Here is a 15,809-nt window from a genome sequence, read left to right on the forward strand (position 1 = left end):
GAAGAACGATGGCAAGAATCGGGGCTGTCTAGTTTGATGAAAGCTAAAGGTAAAATAAGAGACGCGGTGGCTCAGTGGCTAAGGCTCTGAGCTTGTAGATCGAAAGGTCGGCAGTTCGGCGGTTCGAATCCCTAGCATCACGTAATGGAGTGAGCTCCCGTGACTTTTACTTCGAAAACGGGGCTAAATAGGACGGCATAGAGCCCACGCCGCAGGTCACCACTACCGGTTCACCTGAACCAGTCCGTACCGGCTGAATACCACACCTCCGGCCGCCAAGCTGGAAAGGTTGGGAACCTCAGAATGAGCGTATGAGCTACCTGCTCTGTAAAATCTTCATTCTTGGTTATTTCTTCTCCTTTGCCTTCCTTCCTTAAATTTAATTTAATAAACTAAACTTCACCCTGTGATCTCATGTAGGATTTAGCCCGGTGGAAAAACCGTCGGAGGAGTGCTTCCCAGGACTTGCTGAAAAAAGAAGCCGAGAGGAAGAAGATGGAGCAGCTACTCATTGGAGGAGAGGGGAGCAATGAGAGACGGAAGAGCATCAAAACGTACCGAGAGATTGTGGAGGAGAAGTACGTAACCTTAAGGAAACGAAAGCTGGTAGCGAAAGGCGCACAAGGTCATAATAGGGGTTGGGTTGAGTGTATGAATGACCCCAGACAATCCTGGCATATTTAGAAACCATGGCTAAAGACATGATGGGCCAGATATCGATCGAAGAGAATATTTGTAGCTCAAGAGTTGAGCTGTGGGGTCCTTGGTGCTCTCTGAGCTTGGTGGTTTTTTTACAGATGTTTCATGACCCAACTAGGTAACATCATCAGTGCGAGGAGGAGGACTGTAGGATTCCTCGGTGCTCTCTGAGCTGGGTTGTTTCCTTGCAGACCAGGGGTGGTATTCACTTACCTTCCCTACCGGTTCGCAAATGTGAGCGTGCACGGAAGGCTGAGCACATGCGCTTTGCCAAAAATAGGGCCTAAATGGGATGCCAGAATGGGCAGAAAATGGGGTGCGCGGAGGCCGAAAACAGGGGCGGCAGAGGCAAAAAATGGGATGCAGAAGTCAAAAATAGGGTGCACGGAGGTGGCAATGGCAATCCCTGCAGCCTGAAACAGCTGATCGTCGGGAGGCCGGTCCAACCAACAATCAGCTGCTTGTGCTAATCAGGCTGTGCTGAAACTGAAACGGGCTGTTTGCTGTTTGCTGCAAGGAGGCAAATTGCTGGGAGGCAGAGGCCAAAGGGCGGGTGGCCGGGGCTACACTCGGTGTATAAGACGCACCCAAATTTTCACCCTCTTTTAGAGAGGGGAGGGGGAGAGAGAGAAAGTGCGTCTTATAGTCCGAAAAAATACGTTATGAATACGGTACACTGTATTCAACATATTTATGTGTAAACAATAAAAAATATATTCAATAAATAAATAAATAAATAAATAAACACTCCGCCATCTTGGTTTCTGCTACCCTCAAAACCAGAGAGAAGCGGGAACGAGAACTTCACGAAGCCTACAAGAACGCCAGGTCTCAGGAAGAGGCCGATAGGATTCTCCAGCATTACATTGAGAGGTTCACCATCAGCGAAGCTGTCCTCGAACGCCTGGGGATGCCAAAACTTTTGGAAAGAAGCCATTCGGTGGAGCCAAATGCCTCCTCCCCACCCAAGGACCCCAACCCCCTCCGATATTTACGCCAGCAGTCGCTTCCGCCCCCGAAATTCACTGCCACGTTCGAAGCCACCATCATCCCGACCACTGGATCGGAGGCCAGCATGTCCACCAGCTCCCCCTCCTCAAGCAGACCCTCCGGCTGCGTGGCGATGCCTCTGGTGACGCCAAAGCCTTACTCCCAGCCGAAAGAGAGCCGGGAGGTTTTGAGAAACTTCAAGGTTGGTTAAGATATGAAAAATAAGGCGGCCGCCAACGAGGTGCGCAGCATGCAAGTTTAATGAATAAGTAGATAGATGATAGGGAGGCAGTGGCTCAATGGCTAAGATGCTGAGCTTGACGATCAGAAAGGTCGGCAGTTCGGCGGTTCGAATCCCTAGCGCCGTGTAACGGAGTGAGCTCCCATTCCTTGTCCCAGCTTCTGCCAACCTAGCAGTTCGAAAGCACATAAAAAATGCAAGTAGAAAAATAGGAACCACCTTTGGTGGGAAGGGAACAGCGTTCCATGCGCCTTTGGCGTTGAGTCATGCCGGCCACATGACCACGGAGACGTCTTCGGACAGCGCTGGCTCTTCGGCTTTGAAACAGAGAGGAGCACCGCCCCCTAGAGTTGGGAACAACTAGCACATATGTCCGGAGGGAACTTTTACCTTAGCTAAATGATGGATGGATGGATGGATGGATGGATGGATGGATGGATGGATGGATGGATGGATGGATGGATGGATGGATGGATGGATGGATGGATGGATGGATGGTTGGATGGATGGATGGATGGATGGATGGATGGATAAATAGACAGACAGATGATAGATGAGATAGATGACAGATAGATAGGTGATAGATTATGGATGGATGGGTGGGTGGGTGGACAGGTAGACATGGATAGACAGATGAGAGATGATAGATGGGTAGAAGGATGGATAGACAGGTAATAGATGAGATAGATGATGGATGGATGGGCCAATGGATGGACAGGCAGATAGGTGAGAGATGAGATAGATGATGGGTGGACAGACGGATGAATGGACAGGTGATAGATGAGATAGATGATGGATGGATGGATATACATATAGATAGAGAGATGAGAGATGATGGATGGGATGGATGGATGAGTGAATGGATAGATAGATAGACAGACAGACAGATGAGATAGATGATGGGTGGGTTGGTGGATGGATGGATGGATGGATGGATGGATGGATGGATGGATAGATAGATAGATAGATAGATAGATAGATAGATAGATAGATAGAAAGATAGATATAAATATAGTTTTAGATAGATATAAATATAGTTTTAGATAGATGATAGATAGATAGATAGATAGATAGATAGATAGATAGATAGATAGATAGATAGATAGATAGATAGATAGATAGTTTTAGATAGATATAAATATAGTTTTAGATAGATAGATAGATAGATAGATAGATAGATAGATAGATAGATAGATAGATAGATATAAATATAGTTTTAGATAGATATAAATATAGTTTTAGATAGATAGATAGATAGATAGTTTTAGATAGATATAAATATAGTTTTAGATAGATAGATAGATAGATAGATAGATAGATAGATAGATAGATAGATAGATAGATAGTTTTAGATAGATATAAATATAGTTTTAGATAGATAGATAGATAGATAGATAGATAGATAGATAGATAGATAGATAGATAGATAGATAGATAGATATAAATATAGTTTGATAGATAGATAGATAGATAGATAGATAGATAGATAGATAGATAGATAGATAGATATAAATATAGTTTTAGATAGATATAAATATAGTTTTAGATAGATAGATAGATAGATAGATAGATAGATAGATAGATAGATAGATAGATAGATAGATATAAATATAGTTTTAGATAGATATAAATATAGTTTGATAGATAGATAGATAGATAGATAGATAGATAGATAGATAGATAGATAGATAGATAGATATAAATATAGTTTGATAGATAGATAGATAGATAGATAGATAGATAGATAGATAGATAGATAGATAGATAGATAGATAGATATAAATATAGTTTTAGATAGATGGATGGATGGATGGATGGATGGATGGATGGATAGATAGATAGATAGATATAAATATAGTTTTATAGATGATAGATAGATAGATAGATAGATAGATAGATAGATAGATAGATAGATAGATAGATAGTAATTCTGTATTCCTAACCGTTTTCCTTCTCATTAGAACTAACCAGGATGGCCCGAGAGCCTTATAATTCTCATCTGCTTTGGGTTTCGAAATGCAGGTGGACGGAAAGATCGCGGTGAACGGAGAAGCCAGCAATGGGGTGGAAGCCGAGCCAGACAAGGAATGCCCAGCCTTCCTCTTCGAACCTTCCCCCAGCTTTTCAACCCAGTCTGACCCCCTGGCAGAATCCCCTGGGGCACCCATGGAAGGAAGTGCAGATTCAGTCCCTCCCGAGCCGGTTCAGAAGAGCTTAATCGAACACGCTCTACCCAGAGAGCAAGTTGTAAGGGCCAAGATTCTTGGGTTACCGGGAGCTGGGTGGGGAATTGAACGGTTCTACAACTGCTTGTAAACTTAGTCCCGCAGGGAATTGACTTATAACTATTCAGTTTTTGTTCGAAGTCAGTCCTCGACTTACGACCACAATTGAGCCCAGAATTCCTGTTGCTAAGCGAAACATTGGTTAAGTGCCCCCATTCTACAACCTTCCTTGCTGCAGTTGTTAAGCGAGTCGCTGCAGTTGTTCAGTTTGTCGCACGGTTGTTAAGTGAATCAGGCTTCCCCCCCCCTTGACTTGGCTTGTCAGGCGGTCGCAAAAGGGGTTCGCGGGACACTGCGGCCGTCATAAATAGGAACCAGTTGCCAAGTGCCTGAATTTTTGACCACATGACCATCGGGATGTTGCAATGGTCCCAAGGGCAAAAAATTGGACATAAGTCACTTTTCCCCCCGGTGTCGTAACTTTGAATGGCCACTAAGCAAGGTGTTGGAAGTTGAGGACTGCCTGCATCTGTTTGGCTCAACAAAGCAGCCCTTGAAAACATTTAAACCTTAATTAATTTGAGATCTTCCTTTACCCCAAAATTGCTTCTCTAAAAAGAAAGGCCAAGTTACCGAATCCTAAAAGCAGATTCAAACTGCTGTTGTTGTTGTTAGTTGCAAAGTCGTGTCCAACCCATCGCGACCCCATGGAGAACCTTCCTCCAGGCCTTCCTGTCTTCTCCCATCCTCTGGAGTCCATTGAAGCTCACGCCAACTGCTTCGGTGGCTCCATCCAGCCCCCTCCTTCTCTGTCGTTCCCTTCTTCTTCTTTTGCCCTCCATCGTTCCCAGCATGAGGCTCTTCTCCAGGGAGTCCTTCTTCCTTCTCATTAGGTGGCCAAAGTCTTTGAGTTTCACCTTCAGGATCTGGCCTTCTAAAGAGCAGTCAGGGTTGATCTCCTCTAGGACTGACCGGTTGGATGGCCTTGCAGTCCAAGGGACTCAATGCAGGAGTCTTCTCCAGCACCAGAGTTCAAAGGCCTCCATTCTTTGGCTTCCTTCCTTCTCATTAGGTGGCCAAAGTCTTTGAGTTTCCTCTTCAGGATCTGGCCTTCTAAAGAGCAGCCGGGGTTGATCTCCCCCAGGACTGACCGGTTGGATGGCCTTGCAGTCCAAGGGACTCAATGCAGGAGTCTTCTTCTCCAGCCCCAGAGTTCAAAGGCCTCCATTCTTTGGCTTCCTTCCTTCTCCTTAGGTGGCCAAAGTCTTTGAGTTTCCTCTTCAGGATCTGGCCTTCTAAAGAGCAGCCGGGGTTGATCTCCCCCAGGACTGACCGGTTGGATGGCCTTGCAGTCCAAGGGACTCAATGCAGGAGTCTTCTTCTCCAGCCCCAGAGTTCAAAGGCCTCCATTCTTTGGCTTCCTTCCTTCTCCTTAGGTGGCCAAAGTCTTTGAGTTTCCTCTTCAGGATCTGGCCTTCTAAAGAGCAGCCGGGGTTGATCTCCCCCAGGACTGACCGGTTGGATGGCCTTGCAGTCCAAGGGACTCAATGCAGGAGTCTTCTTCTCCAGCCCCAGAGTTCAAAGGCCTCCATTCTTTGGCTTCCTTCCTTCTCATTAGGTGGCCAAAGTCTTTGAGTTTCCTCTTCAGGATCTGGCCTTCTAAAGAGCAACCAGGGTGGATCGCCTCTAGGACTGACCGGTTGGATGGCCTTGCAGTCCAAGGGACTCAATGCAGGAGTCTTCTCCTCCAGCACCAGAGTTCAAAGGCCTCCATTCTTTGGCTTCCTTCCTTCTCCTTAGGTGGCCAAAGTCTTTGAGTTTCCTCTTCAGGATCTGGCCTTCTAAAGAGCAGCCGGGGTTGATCTCCCCCAGGACTGACCGGTTGGATGGCCTTGCAGTCCAAGGGACTCAATGCAGGAGTCTTCTTCTCCAGCCCCAGAGTCCAGAGTTCAAAGGCCTCCATTCTTTAGCACTCAGCCTTCCTTGTGGTCCAACTTCCACAGCCATCCATGGCAACTGGGGAAACCACAGCCTTGGCTAGACGTTGTAGAGAGTAGTTTGATTGCGGCAGGATAGAAGTAGAACAAATGGATGGATTTCTTTGGCTTCTGCTTTAACCATAAATTCAATGTTTTTCTGCAGGACTCCTGCACAGAAGAAGCTGAACTAGCCGGCCGAAAAGAAAGAACGGATTCGGAAAAGACATTTCCAGGTAGGGTCCTGCAAACGGGTGTTTTTAAAGTCTAGTAAACAGCCCTGTCTACAGAGCTCAGGGTTGAAGGGTGGGGTCCTTGGTGCTCTCTGAGCCTGGTGGCTTTCTTGCAGAGGTTTCATTACCCAAGTTGGTCACATCGTCAGAGCTAGAAGGGAGTGGGGTTTGTGGAGGAGGAGGAGGAGGAGGAGGAGGAGGAGGAGGAGGAGGATAGAATTCTTTATTGGCCAAGTGCAATTGGATACACAAGGAGGGGGAGGGGGAGGAGGAGGAGGAGGAGGAAGAAGAAGAAGAAGAAGAAGAAGAAGAAGAAGAAGAAGAAGAAGAAGAAGAAGAAGAAGAAGAAGAAGAAGAAGAGAAAGGAGGATAGCATTATTTATTGGCCAAGTGTAATTGGACACACAAGGAGGAAGAAGAAGAGGAGGAGGAGGAGGAGGAAGAAGAAGAAGAAGAAGAAGAAGAAGAAGAAGAAGAAGAAGAAGAAGAAGAAGAAGAAGAAGAAGAAGAAGAAGAGAAAGGAGGATAGAATTATTTATTGGCCAAGTGTAATTGGACACACAAGGAGGAAGAAGAGGAGGAGGAGGAGGAGGAGGAGGAGGAAGAAGAAGAAGAAGAAGAAGAAGAAGAAGAAGAAGAAGAAGAAGAAAAAGGAGGATAGCATTATTTATTTGCCAAATGTAATTGGACACACAAGGAGGAAGAAGAAGAGGAGGAGGAGGAGGAAGAAGAAGAAGAAGAAGAAGAAGAAGAAGAAGAAGAAGAAGAAGAAGAAGAAGAAGAAGAAGAAGAAGAAGAAGAAGAAGAAGAAGAAGAGAAAGGAGATACAATTCTTTATTGGCCAAGTGTGATTGGACACACAAGGAAGAGGAGGAGGAGGAGAAGGGGGAGGAGGAGGAGGAGGAGGATTCATAACTGGCTGACCAACCGCACTCAACATGTAGTCCTCAATGGAAGTGCATCTACACGGAGGGAAGTATGCAGTGGGGGACCCCAAGGCTCTGTTTTAGGCCCAGGACTCTTCAACATCTTCATCAATGATTCGGATGAGGGGATAAATGGGGAACTCATCAAATTTCCAGATGACCCCAAGCTGGCAGGAATAGCCAACACTCCAGAAGACTTAAGGCTTAAGATGCAGAAGGATCTGGACAGACTTGAACGTTGGGTGCTCCCGATTGTGAGGCGAGAGCGCCACCTCTAGGCCACCACACCACTCAACTTACTTCTCAGCCCTGCAAGGAAATGAAAGAAATCCTTCTGTGCAGATCAAATAGAAGTTGTAACACAAGTACGAGCACCGTTACGAATAGAGTTTCTGTGGCTAAATGTGTTCTGGCTTCCTTAAAAAGCAAGAAGCAGAGTCTTGGTCCCAGCAAAACCCCTTTTATTTACACGACTGTGAATCCCTTTCATTCGCAGCCAGCCAGGCTTGGCAAACAGTCTTTCCAAGGAATGTTTATCAACACGAACCTTATCTCGTTTGGCGAGCTGCCAGATAACGAGTTCCCAAACGCAGGGCAAGGCAAAACTTGGCACAGAGCCTCTTATAGTTACAAACAGAACTTTCCACTCTTGAAACAACCGAAAGAACAAATTATTTCCTGCAAAAGCCCACTCCCCGTTTACTCTGGCTTTACTCCCAAGTCGACCCTGCTTTCTGAGTTGTTCTTGTCTTCTGGCAGCTCTGCGCAGGTGCACGCTAGGAACAGGCTCCAGCTGTTCTTCTGCCTCACTTCTCTCTAGCTCCCCCTCTGCCTCCGACACTGGCCTGAGCTTCCCTCCGCCCCCCAGGACTGGCCCATGTTCCTCCCCGACCTCCTCACCGTCCGACTCCGCTGCCAGCTTTGCTAGCTGCCGGCGGGCCACAACAAAAATGAGTCGCATCCGATTTTTCCCACCCGTCAAACAAGCCGAGAAACGTTCAGAAACGACGGGAAAGAAACACCAGTGAATTTTCAGCGGCTGTGGATATAAATTGTGGGTCTCCCTAAATTAAGAAATCCCCAGAAAGTAATTAAGGAACTGCATGATTCGATAGGTAGTTATTTTCTCATCAATGAATAATAAGGTGGTGGGCAAAACAGCCCCTCCTTCGTTTTAGCATTTGCAATTTCAACCGCCGTCGTTAACCCAGCTGGATGCAGGAAAGTGATTTATTTTCTCCCGACGACGTGAAAGCAACTGGGCGGCTGTTATCGGTAGCTGCTGCCCAGGATCCACATTTAAAAAATAAAATTTAACCTTCCCAAAAGTGGAAGGTTAAAGAAAGCAGCAGCAAACGACTTTGGCACTGCTTGAGCAAGGGGTTGGGCTAGAAGACCTCGGAGGTCCCTTCCAACGCTATTATCCGATGATGCCATGAAAACTTGTTCCTCATCGGAGGAGATTGCCTGCCCATAGGCACCACTGCTGGTCAGCAGCCAGATTTTCCCCTTGATTCCCCATCATTTACGATGGTTAAATGATTCTGGTTTTCCCCCATTGACTTCAATCATCAGACAGTAGCAAAATCTAATCACATGATCCCGGAATATAGCAGGTTCCACCACAAAACTGCGGTAGACTAGAGCGCGCTCCACGAAAGCGCGTACGTGACGTCATCACAGCGCGACGAAAACAGCACGCTGTGAGCGGTAAACTTAAAATTAATGCATAAATCTAAACCTAACCCCCCCCAAACCTAAACCTAAACCTAAGCCTAAGCCTAACCCTTAACCTAAACCTAAACCTAACCCTATACCTAACCCTTAACGCTAACCCTTAACCTAACCCTCAACCTAACCCTCAACCTAATCCTAACGCTTAACGTAACTCTAAACCTAACCCTAACCCTTAACCTAAACCTAAACCTAAACCTAAACCTAAACCTAAACCTAAACCTTACCTTTATGTGAATCGGCTTGCTTTAAAAGCGCTTTTTAAAGCGCCCTTTTTTCTCCGCGGTCGTATTTGTCGCGCTGCTGATGACGTCAGGTACGCGCTTTAATCGGGCGCGCTTTAGTGGACCGCGGTTTTGACGGGTCACGATATAGCAATGGTTCTCAGTTTGTGTTGTTTTTTTCCTTTTAGATCAAACTAGGGTTCGAATAAATTAGCTTTGTTTGGCCAGGTGGATGGCTAAATTTTCCTTTTCTTCTTTTCTTTGGTCTTTTTCGTGGATTTAGGTCCAGCCCACGCGGAACCCAGCACAATGTTTTCCTGTGCCAACCTCCTGGCGGCCAAAGGGGAGGCGGCTTCCTTCCGCAACCTTCCCAACCAAACTGAGTCACGTCCTGAGCTGAATTCAACTAAAGAGGCGAAAACCCACGAAAGAGGAGAGGAGAAGGGGACAGAAGCTTCGGTTAGCCAGAAGGTAACTTAAAACGTGTGTCTGAAAAGCAAGTGAAATGTTATCTTCCTCTAAGAGAAATGGGTTCCACCACAAAACCGCGTTCGACTAAAGCGCGCTCGATGAAACCGCGTACCTGACGTCATCACAGCGCGACGAAAAAAGCACGCTGCGAACGCTGAAGCTAAAATTAACCCCTAAACCTAAACCTAACCCCCCTTAACCTAACCCTAAACCTAACCCTTACCTTAACTTGAATCGGCTTGCTTTCAAAGCGCTTTTTAAAGCGCCCTTTTTTCTCCGCGCTGGCTGTTGTCGCGCTGCTGATGACGTCAGCGACGCGGTTTAATCGGGCGCGCTTTAGTGGACCGCAGTTTTGTCGTGCCACGAGAGAAATGTGCATTTTTCACAAATGAACACATGGGGAGAGGGGGAGGGAGGGAGAGGGAGGGAGATTTGGAGGGGGAGAGGGAGGGAGAGAGAACGGGAGGGAGAAGAGAGAGATTTTGGGGGAGATAGAGGGAGGGAGATTTGGAAGGAGAGAGAAAGGGAGGAAGAGTGGAGGGAGATTTGGTGGGAGAGAGATGGACAGGAATAGAGAGGAGGGAGGGGAGAGAGCTAGAGGGAGGGAGAGGTGGAGGTAGGTAGGTAGGTAGGTAGGTAGGTAGGTAGGTAGGTAGGTAGGTAGATAGATAGATAGGTTCTCAATAAAACATGGCTCTGGTTTTCCTGGTCTGAACATAACACCGATCCTCCGTGAGCTGCACTGGCTACCTGTTGGTCTCCGGGTGCACTTCAAGGTCTTACTCACCACCTATAAAGCGCTCCATGGTAGTGGATCTGGCTATTTGAGAGACCGCCTTCTGCCAATTACCTCCCTGCGTCCCATCAGATCGCATAGAGCTGGCCTCCTCCGTATTCCATCCGCCAGTCAGTGCCGACTGGCGACTACTCGGAGGAGAGCCTTCTCTGTTGCGGCTCCGACACTATGGAACAATCTCCCCGTGGAGATTCGTACCCTCACCACCGTCCAGGCCTTCCGCACAGCCCTCAAGAACTGGCTAACCCGTCAGGCCTGGGGATAATCTTATTTCGCCCCTCCCGAATGCTGAGTGAATGTTGAGTTTTATTGTCTAATTTACTTTGTGCACATTTCTTTTTTCGTATTGTCCTACACTCCCCTTCCTTTTTTTGATTGTAAGCCGCCCTGAGTCCCCTCAGGGAAAAGGGCGGCCTATAAATAAACTACAAACTCAAACTCAAACTCAAACAACTTCAGAAGAATAGTACTACTTCGACAATGTAGTAACGATGTTCTTTACGAATTGTTCCAGGTCCAGATAGATACCTTGGAGGCTCTGAAGCCAGGTGAAAACCCACCTTTCTCTCTTCTGGAGACCAGCCACGGGGCTTTGCAGGATGCTCCCCTTCAAGAGCAGAAAGGTAAATTTCCTAGATAGGCATAAACAAATCTTCCATGGCTACTTTCTTCCCCCAAAACCAGTCCTGAAAAACCATAAATGACAACTGATAACGTGAGTATGATGAGAATAATTATGTTTAAAGTTGCATTTTTACTAGAAGATATGTTATGAAGGAAATGAAGAGCCAAACAATGTATAATTGTTCAATGTGTTACAATTTGTGGAAGGATGTACAGAAATCTTTGCATCCAGACGACACACGGATTAAGTCTGAAATGTTTGCACTTTTAAAATTGAAAATCAATTTTAAAAACTTTTAAAAAAACGTTCAACAGGTTTAAAAGTTTTAATTTTAGCTGTTTTTCTTTTTTTTCTGCAGCCGCCGCTGAGAACAGGGACACATCAAACGTACGTTGATTTTACTGGACATCTTGAACGTGTCTTACGAGAATTTTTGACAAATTTTAAGCAATTTAATTTTTATCCGGTATGGTGTGTTTGATCAGGGCTGAACTTATGGTTACTTTGAACCTGTTAAGTTAGCCTACAAGCAGATCTCGACTAAGGACTACAAAGCCTGCCCATTACGGTCACAAGTCGTGACGGTCCTTAAGCGAGGTGATTGCGTGTCTCCTCAGTGTGGATGCTCCCCTATCGGTTTTGATACGTTGCAGATAGTCCTCAAACTTACGACCACAGTTTCCGCTGCTAAACATTTCTGAAGTGAGTTTTGCCCCGTTTTATGTCCTTCCTGGCCACAGTTATTAAGTGAATCCCTGAGTTGGTAACTCGGTAACCCGGTGGTTAAGTCCATCTGGTGCTTCCCCGATGACTTTGCTTGTCAAAAGGTCTCAAGAGGGGAATCACGTGACTTTGGTGCACAGAAACGGTCTTATTTAGTTATTTAGTTATTTAGTTATTTAGTTATTTAGTTATTTAGTTATTTAGTTATTTAGTTATTTAGTTATTTAGTTATTTAGTTATTTAGTTATTTAGTTGTTATTTAGTTAGTTATTTAGTTATTTAGTTACTTAGTTACTTAGTTACTTAGTTACTTAGTTACTTAGTTACTTAGTTATTTAGTTATTTAGTTATTTAGTTATTTAATTGTTATTTAGTTACTTAGTTATTTAGTTACTTAGTTATTTAGTTGTTATTTAGTTATTTAGTTATTTAGTTATTTAGTTATTTAGTTATTTAGTTATTTAGTTATTTAGTTATTTAGTTATTTAGTTATTTAGTTATTTAGTTATTTAGTTATTTAGTTATTTAGTTATTTAGTTACTTAGTTACTTAGTTACTTAGTTATTTAGTTACTTAGTTATTTAGTTATTTAGTTACTTAGTTATTTAGTTATTTAGTTGTTATTTAGTTATTTAGTTATTTAGTTGTTATTTAGTTATTTAGTTATTTAGTTATTTAGTTATTTAGTTGTTATTTAGTTATTTAGTTATTTAGTTATTTAGTTATTTAGTTACTTAGTTACTTAGTTATTTAGTTATTTAGTTATTTAGTTATTTAGTTATTTAGTTATTTAGTTATTTAGTTATTTAGTTATTTAGTTATTTAGTTATTTAGTTATTTAGTTATTTAGTTATGTCAAACAAAAATGAGAACAAGAATAAAAGGAGAAAATATATATATATAAATACAATGACAGGGACAATATGCACATTAATGTACTTATGCACTATTCTCCGTGCCGAAAACTACAAAATACGATTGTCCAGGAAGAAGGATCAGCCAAGGAGGGGTTTGCAAACCTACCTGTAGATCAGGGGTGTCAAACTCCAAGGCCCCGGGCCCGGATCATGCCCACAGGATGCTTAGATCCGGCGCGCGGGGCTGCCTTGGAAACGGCAAAAGTCTGGTTTGCAGTGCCTCTGCCAGCGGAAACAGAGCTCGGGAGGGCTCCGTTTCCGTTGGCAGAGAGCTGCAGGAGATCGTCCCAGCCAAAAACAGACCTTGTGAGGACTGGACACCCGCCCTCCTGAGCTCCATTTTCATTAGCAGAGAGCTGCAGGAGATTGTCCCAGCCAAAAACGGACCTTGTGAGGACTGTACCCCACCCCACCCCACCCCTGACCCTGAGCTCCACTTTCTCTGGCAGAGGGCTGCAGGAGGCCGTCTCAGCCAAAAACAGAGCTCGGAAGTCCGTTTTCACCGGCAGAGCGCTCGGGCCACCGCAGGTACCCCCGACACGAGTGACAAAAAGCTGGCCACACCCACCCTGGCCACGCCTCCCTCCCGAGGTCAAACACAACCCTGATGGCCATCAATTAAATCGAGTTTGACACCCCTGCTATAAGATAACTTGGAAGGATTTGGGGGTAAAATGTGCTGCATTATATGCTTCTAATTGTATACTTGATCAAACTTATTGAAGCATTCGACTTGCTGGTCTTGGGATCCGGAAGAAGAACGCAGGCGCCAGGAACGGTGGCAGCAGGAGCAGGAACGGCTACTTCAGGTAGATCCGGGTTTTGATTTGTTTTTTCTGAGATATGCTTACTATCTGTACACCCATGCTTCACCACGAAACTACGTGACCGGGCAATGCAGAAGAAATCCGGTTCAATCCGTTGGCTCAGTGGTGCTCAGTGATTAAACACATAAGGGAATATCGCTCCTGCCGCCTTGAATCCGGAAGCAGTTCCATAGCTGGAAGGCGTAGACGTTTTGGTGAGTTAGCGATGTTTAGCACTGTAAGGAGCCCCAGTCCGCTCCTGAGTGAAGGAGAACCGCGAAGCCTACAAACTTGAAATTCGTCACGTATGTTCCTCTTGGCTTCTAGGTGCTCGCTAAGAAAGGATTTTTCAAAATGACCATCAGATCATTAGTATTTCTTATACAGTAATTAACACGCCCTGATGCTAAGGAGTTCTACTCCCCCTCCCCACCTGAAAAGAACTCTGCTCCAACTGCCAGTTGCCTCACATTCCGTTACCTCAGTTCAAACTGACAGACGTTCCACTCCTTCACTCAGGAGCGGTCTGGGGCTCCTTACAGTATGAAACTTCGGTACCTCACCAAAATGTGTATGCCTTCCATTTATGAAATTGCTTCCGGATTCAAAGTGGCGGGAGCGATATTCCCTTATATGTTTCACTCACCACCATCACTGAGCCAACGGATTGAACCGGAATGAACCAGATTTCTCCTGCATTTCCCGATCACATAGTTTTGTCGCGAAGCGCGGATATCCAGCTGGTATACTATAATTACCCTGTATATGCAAATATTAGTGGAAAGATTAGGATTATGTATATTTAAATAGTCCTTGTTATTGGTATTGTGTATAAAGTACATCGACCCAGACAATACACTGTTCGCTAAGCAGTTATGGACGTTAAAGAACAAAACTTTAAATAAAATTATATAAAAAAACATTTTTTAAAAAGAGAAAGTTTTGAAAGAAACCTTTACTAGGAGCTCTTCTATAGATCCAGCTGAGATACCACAGTTCCACCGCGTTGGGCCAGGATCAGGGGTGAGATTCAGCCGGTTCGGGCGAAATGTATGTTAATTTTAATCTGGTTCGCCGAACCGGTAGTTGCACGGACTGGCTGGCCCTGCCCACCCAGAGCTGGAGACTCCCAGGAGTCTCCACGTGGCCCGTTCCTCATGACAGGTAAGCGCAGGACCCATGCGGAGGCTCCGGGAAGGTGAAAAATGGGCCTCCGGGAAGCCTCCGGAGCCTGGGGGAGGCTGTTTTCGCCTTCCCAGAGGCTCAAGGAAAGCTTCTGAGTCCAGGGGAGTGAAGGTGGCCACGCCCACTCAGCAACCGGGCAGAGAACTAACATTTTTCAATCCCGCCCCCGGCCAGGATTCCCGCTGTACAGCTTGCGTTGCTATGTTCTTTCCTTAGGAAAGGTATCAGAAAGAGCAGGAGAAGTTGAAAAAAGAGTGGGAAAAAGCCCAAAAGGAAGTGGAAGAAGAGGAACGCAAATATTACGAAGAGGTACGAAGCCCAAGGTGTGATTGGGGCCAAGGGGGGGTGGGTTGTGTCTCCAACTCAATGCACCCCCTTGCCCTTTCGACCTTTGGTAATTTTATTCCCCAAAGTGTTTTTTTTTTTTCATTTTTCCTCCCCTTTTTAAAATTTATTTTCTAGAAGGTTGGTCTGAACACATTTGAATTATGCCCAGTCGGTCCTCGACTTACAACGCTTCACTTAGCGACCGTTCAAAACTACAACGGCACTGGAAAAACTGACTTATGGCCGTTTTTTCACAGTTACGACCTTAGTCGCATCCCCGCGATCATCTGACTAAAATTCAGATGCTTGGCAACCGGTTCGTACTTACGGCCATTGCTGTGTCCCAAGCGATTCTCTTTTGCGACCTTTTGCGATAAGCAAAATCAATAGGGAAGCCGAGATTCACTTAACAACCGGGTTGCTGACTTATCAGTGATTCACTTTGCAGCCGTGGCCAGGGAAAGTCGTAAAAGAGAGCAAAACTCACTGAACAAATGTCCCACTTAACGACAGAAAATTAGGACTTACTGCTGTGGTCGTAGGTCGAGGACTACTTGTATTGTCCCAAAGGTGCTTTTTGAAGCGGCAACTCTTCAAAAGTCTTTCGAGGGAGGATTTACAGTCACAGACCTTATCTGGCTTGGAGATCTGACAGGCCGAGATCTGCAAAACTGGGCAAGGAGTCTCGGAGAGTCAGGAACCAATTAAGTG

The 15,809-nt window shown here is 45.2% G+C and overlaps 1 protein-coding gene across 1 annotated transcript in view; it reads left to right on the forward strand.

Annotated features, from left to right (window-relative positions):
- The window catches only part of LIMCH1 (LIM and calponin homology domains 1), a 167,867-nt gene that overhangs the window by 141,557 nt on the left and 10,501 nt on the right, over positions 1–15,809 (forward strand). Inside the window, exons 17-25 of the mRNA XM_087724842.1 lie at positions 421–578; positions 1,483–1,891; positions 3,953–4,177; positions 6,298–6,367; positions 9,532–9,719; positions 11,030–11,138; positions 11,499–11,527; positions 13,506–13,589; positions 14,988–15,080. Coding sequence (XP_087580968.1) covers positions 421–578; positions 1,483–1,891; positions 3,953–4,177; positions 6,298–6,367; positions 9,532–9,719; positions 11,030–11,138; positions 11,499–11,527; positions 13,506–13,589; positions 14,988–15,080 — 1,365 coding nt within the window. The remainder of the gene's footprint in view (positions 1–420; positions 579–1,482; positions 1,892–3,952; positions 4,178–6,297; positions 6,368–9,531; positions 9,720–11,029; positions 11,139–11,498; positions 11,528–13,505; positions 13,590–14,987; positions 15,081–15,809) is intronic.

This window comes from Thamnophis sirtalis, unplaced genomic scaffold, assembly GCF_051295495.1.
Source record: "Thamnophis sirtalis isolate CommonGarterSnake01/CBP01778 unplaced genomic scaffold, rThaSir2_p1.2 scaffold_10, whole genome shotgun sequence".
In the NCBI taxonomy this organism is placed as follows: domain Eukaryota; kingdom Metazoa; phylum Chordata; class Lepidosauria; order Squamata; family Natricidae; genus Thamnophis; species Thamnophis sirtalis.